The sequence below is a fragment of the Puma concolor genome, chromosome B1, assembly GCF_028749965.1.
Source record: "Puma concolor isolate L17-30 chromosome B1, mPumCon1.1.hap2, whole genome shotgun sequence".
Classification (NCBI taxonomy): domain Eukaryota; kingdom Metazoa; phylum Chordata; class Mammalia; order Carnivora; family Felidae; genus Puma; species Puma concolor.
In genome coordinates this window covers 134,898,953-134,908,211 of record NC_141670.1, presented here as the reverse complement: position 1 = coordinate 134,908,211, position 9,259 = coordinate 134,898,953, and the positions used below count along the sequence as shown (strand labels likewise).

The 9,259-nt window shown below is 40.1% G+C and overlaps 1 protein-coding gene across 6 annotated transcripts in view; it reads left to right on the top strand.

The window, feature by feature from the left end:
* The first annotated feature begins 5,605 nt into the window (after positions 1-5,605).
* Positions 5,606-9,259, top strand: part of NUDT9 (nudix hydrolase 9) — a 103,943-nt gene continuing 100,289 nt past the window's right edge. For 5 of the 6 annotated variants that reach the window (XM_086704621.1, XM_086704622.1, XM_086704623.1 and 2 more), the window contains exon 1: positions 5,606-6,018. In XM_086704621.1, the coding sequence (XP_086560747.1) occupies positions 5,912-6,018 (107 nt within the window). In that variant the 5' untranslated portion in view covers positions 5,606-5,911. The remainder of the gene's footprint in view (positions 6,019-9,259) is intronic. The other variant, XM_086704618.1, reaches the window with a different exon arrangement.

Below are 9,259 nucleotides of genomic sequence, written 5' to 3'. Positions count from 1 at the left end.
TAACTTGTCCAAGCATATTTTTTAAAAAAGTCATGAATCTATGAATTCAAAGTAATGACTATATCTGATTTAAAAATGGTTCAAAGGTGCAGATAATAAAAAGACACAGTTCTGAGTCCCACCCTTGTCTAATTCTTCAGATGAACTCCTTAAAAAAATTTTTTTTTACATTTATTTATTTTTGAGAGACAGAGACAGACAGAGCACAAGTGGGGGAGGGACAGAGAGAGAATGAGACACAGAATCTGAACTAGGTTCCAGGCTCTGAGCTGCCAGCACAGAGCCCAACACAGGGCTTGAACTCACAAAGTGTGAGATCATGACCTAAGCTGAAGTTGAGCCACCCAGGTGTCCCAGATAAACTACTTTTAATCTATTTAACTATCTCTTGCAGAATTGATTCCGTGCCTCTAATAAAAGCTTACAGTGTCATTTCTTGGTTAATCAATAGTAGACATTTAAAAAAATTTCTTTTGTATTTATTTATTTATTTTTGAGAGACAGAGAGAGACAGAGCACCAGCGGGGGAGGAACAGAGAGAGGCAGACACAGAATCTGAAACAGGCTCCAGGCTCTGAGCTGTCAGCACAGAGTCTGAAGTTGGGCTTGAACTCACAAATCATGACATCATGACCTGAGTTGAAGTCAGACATTCAACTGACTGAGCCACCCAGGTGCCCCAATAATAGACATTATTAATTGATTTTCTTCTATGACAGCTGAGGATGTAGCTCACTTATTCCTCCCCTAATACCCTTCTCCTTATATATTCCCAATATAAATTATGTTATTATCCTTACTACTTTTGTTTGGTTATATTTAAAACTTTTACACTTTTTATGTCTTATTTATGCCACTGTATGATGAAACTTTCAGTTTCCCATTCTGTAGAAGGAGGGTAAGCCCTATTCTTTTCCTCAGGAGTCCATTCCATTTCTACCTCCCAATTTCTAATACCTGGTTTACTTTCATATTCTCAGGACTTATCATGCTGACTTTCTATTTTGTAACTGTAACATTTTCTGTGCTTGGTCTATGGTTGATTCTGAAAGGTAAAAGTCAAAAGATAGTATTTACATTCTTGTGACTAAACAGTGGCCTTCGTTAGCAAAAGGCTCTTACTAGAGTAACTGGGACAGACTGGATCAGAAGAAATCACTGTCATCTCGAATCTATTCACCCTTGGCCTTTATGAAATCTGAGGCAGCATAATGTTAAAGCAAAAACTCTGAAGTTAGGTTGGAATCCAGCTCTGTCACTCTCTAGGTGTGTGATTTTGAACAAATCATTTAAATTCTTTGTTTTAATTTCCTTCAGCATGCATTAACTTATTAAGAGACAGGACTGGTGGGTGTGACGTTTCCACTGATTCAAAGAACACAAATGATATGAAGAAAATTCTTGCCACAAGCAAAGAAAAAGACGAAAGTAGGCTTCTTCTGACCCAGGGGTTTATGGAAAAGGAGAGATAATAGCAGTGAAGGTAAGTATTAAGAATGCGGGGCGCCTGGGTGGCGCAGTCGGTTAAGCGTCCGACTTCAGCCAGGTCACGATCTCGCGGTCCGTGAGTTCGAGCCCCGCATCAGGCTCTGGGCTGATGGCTCAGAGCCTGGAGCCTGTTTCTGATTCTGTGTCTCCCTCTCTCTCTGCCCCTCCCCCGTTCATGCTCTGTCTCTCTCTGTCCCAAAAAAATAAATAAACGTTAAAAAAAAAATTAAAAAAAAAAAAGAATGTAATAACTTGACTTCGACTCCAACCCCTACCCCTATATTACAGTTTGTCCAGTTCCAACTTTTATAATACCTATTTCTCTATGTTGTGAGGAATAAAGTTTCGTACAGTATTAATGGCTTTCTGTCGCACTTGGGATAAACTCCTAATTCCTTACCACAGACCATTAAGCCTTATATGATTTGGCTCTTGTGTCAGGATTTTTACATAAAATAAACCCGACCATTGTAGCTTAGTCAACAGGGGCTCATTTTCCTTATTAACCCAGAACCACGTTATGCAGGACTGGTGCAACTACTTAAGGAAGTCATAAAAAACTCAGTCTCCTTCTTATACCCAATTCTGCCATCTATATGTGTGGCTTTTGTCAATAGGATCTCAAGATGGCTGCTCCTTCTCTAGGAAATGTGCCCTCCCTTCAAGCAGGAATAAAGGAGGGAGGGGAAATTGTGAAGGGTTACTAGTTCCTGCTAAATCAGCCAGTCTCTTTTGCCCAGGAAAATAATGGCCTTCCTAGAAAACCCACACAGTAGGCTACCGCATTCTTCTCATTGGCCAGGAAGGGTCCTGTGGCCCCTTTAGCTGCAGGGAGCACAGGGAGGTAAGTTTTTAACCGGACACATTTCTACATAGGACATGGAAGAAGGGAGAATGAATAAATGGGTATTGGGAAGCAGAGAGCTATGTCCAGCATATTGGCCCACCTCTCTGGCTTTACTGCAGATCACACTTTCCCCAGTTTACTACTATGCTTTAGCACATTGACATTTCTGTTCCTTGATTATGGCCAAGCCCTTTCCTGCCTTAGAGATGTTGCACTTGCAGTCCTCTCTGCCTGGAATGCTCTCTACCCAGCTTTTCCAGTGGCTGGCAGCTTCATGTCCTTAGGTGTCTCTCAAATGTGACCTCCTCAGAAAAGTCTTTGCTGACACATTTCTCCTGTAATATAGTTACTCCAGCCTCAATTATTATTTTACACAGTAAGTTGTCTACTTCCTTCATAATATGCAATTCCTAGTTGGCTTAGTTATTTATAGTTGATTTATCTTCCCTAGAAAGTAAGTTTCATGAGAGCAGGACCTTGTTCATCTTGTTCCCAACTTTATTCCTGCCACCCAGGGCAGTGCTTGGTAAACAGTAATTAATCCATAAATATTTGTTATATAAAGAAATGGATAGAAAAAGGGGGAAACAGTTGGGATTTTTTTTTTGAAGTTTTAAGCTTATTTGAGACAGAGAAAGAGAGAGAGAGAGAGAGAATGTGAGTGAGGGGCAGAGAGAGAGGGAGAGAGAATCCTAAGCAGATTCCACACTGTCAGCATGGAACCCAAAGAGGGGCTCGAACTGTAAGATTATCACCTGAGCCAAGATCAAGAGTCAGACACTTGACTGAGTCCCCCAGGCGCCCCAACAGTTGGAATTAATAATCACTCTTATTTTTAGCATATGTAAAATTGATATCGGTAATTACATACACTGCTTTCCTATTTCAAAACATTCATTAGGTAGCTTAGTTGGTAAAGCTTCTGACTCTTGATTTTGGCTCAGGTAGTGATCTCACAGTTGTGAGATCAAGCCCTGTGTTGGGCTCCACGCTGAGTGTGGAGTCTGCTTGGGATTCTCTCTCTCCCTCTCTCTCTCTCTCAAAATAAATATTTTAAAACATTCTTTATTGAGGATCTTTTGCCTGTCTAACTATTGTAAGAAGCCCTTAGAGTTGGTATGTGGTTACTACATTAAAAAAAACAACAAAACCTTCACTTCTCTCTACTTAAGTTCTAATGATACCCATTTAATTTGGGATGTGGATAAATGGATGGTAATGTAAAACAGTAAATATTCGAGATGGCATTTGGGTTCTACCCAAGAGTGGACTACAGGGCATGCTCACTACTCTAGCAGACTCTAGTACATGTCCCTGCAGGAAGGAACCCTGGAGACCCACTATCTGAGCTAATTATGGTACAGTCCTAGTACCAAGAAGTTGGTTTTGCTTGCATAGTTGTATAGTTCTTTAAGCTAAGTCTGCTCCAATCTCTCCTTAAGGAATGTAGAGGTAGAGGGGTGCCTGGGGGGCTCAGTCAAACAACTGACTCTTGATTTCAGGTGAGGTCATGATCTCAAGTTTTGTGAGATCAAGCCCTGCATCGGGCTCTGTGCTGGTAGTGTGGAGCCTGCTTGGGATTCTCTCTCTCCTGTCTCCCTGCCTCTCCCTAAAAAAAAAAAAAAAAAAAGGAATGTGGAGTTAGAAAACCAGAGCTTGAAGAACTTTCTATGAGAATTCCTTCCTGTCTCTTGTTCCTGGTCAGAGGTTTTGCAGCGCACTGCCTTCTCTTCTTCTTAATGACATTTCAGAGGGGCTGAATCTTTTAAACAGAGCTTGACTAATTACATTTCCAGTTTAAGCAGAGTTTAATGGCTGTCAATGACAAGTAGGGCAAAATTTATCCGACCAGAGGAAGACATGTCCAGATATTTATTTTTTAAAAAGCAAACACACTTTAATAATAGTACTAGAAGAACTGCCAAAAAATAAACAAACCTAGATACTAGTTAAAGCAATAAGGACACATTTTATTCAGTAATACTATTGCATGAATGAACTCAACTTCCCTGAAATAGAAGGCTGGAGGGTGCTAAGGGAAAGACACTGAGGGGTGTTAAGGGGCTGAGTTGATGATTCATGTGAGTAGGCCACCTGAGATGAAAGAAACTTCTCTCTTTACCATAAAAGGCAGCAGTGCAAGTTGAAGAAAGATGCCCACTAAAGTTAGGCCCTTATCCTTTCACAGGCACTGGGAACTAACACAGAGTTATCTCCCTGAATGACTGCATTTCAAAGTGAAGATTTCTCAGGTCCTCGAAGAACAGTTCTGGCTGGTAGATTTATACATCACAAAGGTCAGGAAAAATATTCCTAACTCCAAGTCTAAAGAAACTGCTCTAAGAGAGGGGTCTAGGTTACTATTTGCCTATTGCAAGGTTTTTTCCTGGAACAGTCAATTCTCCTTAGCTTTTCCATGCAGGCATCTTAAGGGGGTCTCGGATTATCCTGGGGACAAAGCCTTAAACTGCTAGAAGCCATACTGGTTTCGCTGAGTCTCTTAGTGTAGAGGTTGTGATGGAGCTGTTATATGCCAAGAGTTCTGCATTCTGTAGTCATCAGAATACTTGTAAAAGTTTGATTAATCTGGTTTTTCAGACAAAACTTTACAATGTGTGTCTATACCACACCATTGAGATTGTATGTTATGTACTTAAAAGTTGACTATTTGCCACATTAATAAAATAATGAATATAAAAGATGAAAGCCAGATTACAAACTGTTTTAGACAATCTGAATCACCAATTTTCAGCCTGGCAGTTTAATTGTTGCCCCTTGTTTGTGCGGGGTGTTGCCTTGTATTCCTGCTCCAAGCTACGTTCTTGGCTCACAGCTGGTTTACTCTTCCACAGGTTTGCTAAGGTCACATCCGGCAAAGCCTTGTCAAACTTAGCATTTGCAGTCAACAACTTGGTGAAAAAGGAAGAGAAAGCCTTAGGTGGAGTGCGAATCTCTTAACTACCTCCTTTTCGGGCAACCACTTATTATTCAGATACTAGGTCCCCGATGGTTCACTACAAGAGCTGCTTGTAACTCCTTCCAGCCGATTAAAAAAAAAAAACAGGTAGACAACGTTCAATCCCTTTTTTTACTTTCTGCATTCCTCTCCCGCCCCCGTTCCAGCTCCCCATCTTCTTTTGTTTTCTCCTTTTTCTTGAGTTTTCCGGGTACATTTTCCCTCCGCCCAGCCCCAAGTACGCCTGCGCACACGGAGACGTCAAAGATCGCGAGCGCTGCAAGGTCGGCACTGTAGTTGCTTTACGGCGGGGTCGTAAAGTGCTGTTACGCACTTGGGACGCCACTGGGGTCTGCGTCGCTGCTACCCAGCGGCAGGCGCTGGGAGTGACCAAGCGCTCTGCTGGTTTGGTTGCCTGCGTCTCACTGTTGGAAGTGGGGGATTATTTGGGGAGGGATCCTGGTTTTGTGTATTTTTGAGAAGAACGTAGATAGTCCTTTCTTGGAACGGGAGAGCGGCCCGGTCCTAGTGCCCGCTAATACTAGGGGCTGTGGAGCGGACGGAGGTTGTGGCCCTACCTGAGCGTGACCTCGCTCCGCGAAGCCGCCCGCGGGGCGCTGATGGCCGAACGCATTCTGGGAAAGACTTTAGCCACGGTGTCTCTCTCTGTGGCCTTGGCCTCTGTGACTGTCAAGTCCTCGGGCTGTTGCAGCATTCCGGCGTGCAGGTATTCCCCCTCCTAGTGCTGCTGGCTTCTCCTGAGCCCTTGCGTTTGGGTGGGAACCAGCGTCCAGTGCTGCGGATTCCATAGGCTTTACTTGCGTCCAGGGTTTTTATAGTTGTATTTACGTTTTCAAAAAGGCTCCAAAATGTTTTATCTGCCTTTTGAGGAAAACTAGTGGTAGTGATATTTCTTGGTGTCTGATATTGAAACTTGCCATCCTGCCTAAGCCACCAACGTTATTGTTCTCCGAGAGTTTGGATGTGGTGGTGTCCCGTGTCACTTTTTTTCGGATTAGTACTTAAAATATTATTAAAATTAATACATGCATAAAGCTTAAAGAAGTGAACAGTAGAAATGGTGTAAAATGAAAAGTATAAGTTGTCATTCCTCCCTTCCACCTCTTATTTCAAATGTAGATATCTTTATCTACCTCTTTTTCTTGTTTTGCCAACTCGATAAATTTAGAGTTTTTTGTATCTCACACTGCCTCCTACGTTTTTTGTTTTTTTTTTTTCTTCTCTTAATTCATTCTTCAGTAAACACCGTGTCCTAGGTATTATATTAGGCACATAGTAATGAACGAGTTTTATGAGGCTGTCCCTCATTAAAAAAAGGAGTGGTTTTAAAAAAAATTCCTGTTTGGCATGTCATGTTTCCTTTTGGCACAAAGAAATTCTCTTATATTCTCTCCCCGCCCCAGTTTTGTCTTGTCCCTTTTTCTCTGGAACTCCTGTGATAGTTGTTGGACCTTCTGGATTGAATCTCTTCTCTTTTTCTCTCATTTTACATTCATCTTTTTGTACGATGTTCTTAGCGATTTTACTCAAATTTATCTTCCAGATAACTAATTCAGATTTAAGTCCTGTGCATTGTTAGTCATTTCTTCTATTGAATTGTAAATTTTGACAACCTTTTTTTCCCTGTAATTGCTCTTTTTAATAGCAGCCTTTTCTTATTTTATGGATATAAAAGTTTTTGAATCTATAAAAACAGTCATCAAAATAAAAAAAAAGTATCTTCTGTTTCTTGAATTATCTGTTATAGGTCATGGTTCTGTTAATTTTCAGTACTTTTGCCTTCTGTTTTTTCTCAAATATCTGGTGGACACCGGTTTTTCACTTATATTTTGATTCATGTAGGTAATAGATATTATTTTCTCTAAACGGGATGATTGATAGAATATTGGTGTCATGTGCCAGGGCACGTAGACTGGAAGGTTTCAGTTGAAGGTGTGTGAGCAGGTAACAGGTGGACAGGCTGGGAATCCTCCTCTTTCCCGTTTCTTCCAGACTAGCAAATTCTCTGCTGAGCATAGCTGCCTTAACTTTATTTCCTAGTGTGAACTGTAGTCCTATTAAGCCTAAATTGGTGCTATGTTCTCTAACACCAGTATTCACAGTAGAGGTCCTAATCTTTCATTTTAACTTTTGGCTTTATCCCAGGGGCAAACGTGACTGTTGCTAACTTGTTATTTGGGGAAGGAGGACTGATTTCCATGTTACTGTCCCGCTGCCCATGACATTTGGGCCCACTTATTTCAAGCCTAAAACCTCTCAGCCCTCCTTTTATAGGAATGGCATCTCTCATTCACCCTCTTGTTCATATTTTCAAATATAATTTGTTTTACTTTGGTTTTTGGTCAGTATGAGTCCATTTACTCTCTATCTTCCTGAACAATTTCTTATTCACTGGTGATATCCTATTCTCTCTCCTACCGTGGGTTTTGTTGCCTTTTATACATCTTTATCACTTTTCAGTAAGTTTTGGGGAGGGAAGGAATAAACATCTATGCTTTTTATAATGTAACATGGGTCAACCAAACTCCTATTAAAAAACATAAAATTAAAAAAAAATTACAAAATATTCTAGTTAAAGACAAAAAAATCAAACTGTACATTTTTTATAAGACTATTATTTACTTTTGAGAGACAGAGAGAGGGGGGGAATCCCAGGCATGTTCCATTATATCATCATCAAGCCCCATGTGGGGCTCAATCCCATGAACTGTGAGAGCATGACCTGAGCTGAAATCACGAGTCAGACACTCCACTCACCAAGCCACCCAAGTGCCCCCAAACTATATTCTTTGGAAGTGATGAATACTGTTTTTGATAGATGCTGCTAGAACAATGTAAAATTGCTTGGCAATTATTTTGCATTTTTATAATGCTGGGAACCCTAGGTGAACTGGGCTATATCTAAAACTAGTGACTAATTACTGACTTTCAAGAAAAAGCCAAAAGTGAAGCCAACAAGTACGTGTTCAGTGTTGGTATCTTATATTGCAAGGCATTCTGGAAGAGATGTAAGACATTTATCATTGAGAATTTTACCACTCTTAATTTGGGCAAATCCAGAAAGTCAGAATTTTGCAGTTGATTTTTGTGATTTGCCTCAATGGTTACAAATGTCTATTTTCTAGAAAAAAGTGATAGAACATAAAGATGTAGGGAGTGCTTTCAAATTTTCCAACAGCAGCTATCAGTGACATGTGGAGAACAGTGTGTATTTTATTCCTGTGAAGACTTAACAAATGTGTAAGCTAAAAATGAAGTCAGGATACTGTAGCCTAATCTTAGGAGCCTGGAATTCGAAACCAACTTGTTTGGGATTGGATCCTGATTCTGCTATCAGTTGTGTGAGCTTGGTAAATTTATGTAGTCTTTCTGGGCCTTAGGGGTCTTATTTCTAGAATAAGGTTAATAGTATCTAACCTTAGAGTTGTGAGGACAAATGAGTATATATTATAGCACAAGAACAGTAACTTGCACATAGCATGCACTATATACATTTAGTTACTATCATGGCTATTAGTATTATTGTAAATTTGCTTTTTTTCAAAGCACCATATCAATGTTGTATTTCTTCAAGTTTGACCATTTTGGGAACTTTTTTTTGCTTTGTGAAATGAACTTTATAAGCTACTGAATTCTCACGTGCTTGGTCAGGTGTATTTCTTGCACCAATTCATTTGTATAATAAAAGAACCTAGGCTGTATATGTATATATTACATTTATTCTTGTTCTGTTTCCTTTTGGTGTATCATGTTTAAACTGTGGATATAGTAGCAGCTTAGCACTTCTCAGTGTGGTAAGATAGAGTCTGAATTTTTACTGTTTTTTACAAGTTTTTAAAATTAAATTTGTTTTGGAAAAGTAAACAATTAGGCATGTAAGTTTCTCTTGTCAGAGTGGGTAGCAGATTTGTGCTTGCTGAACAGAGAGTCTCATACTTGGGAAAGAA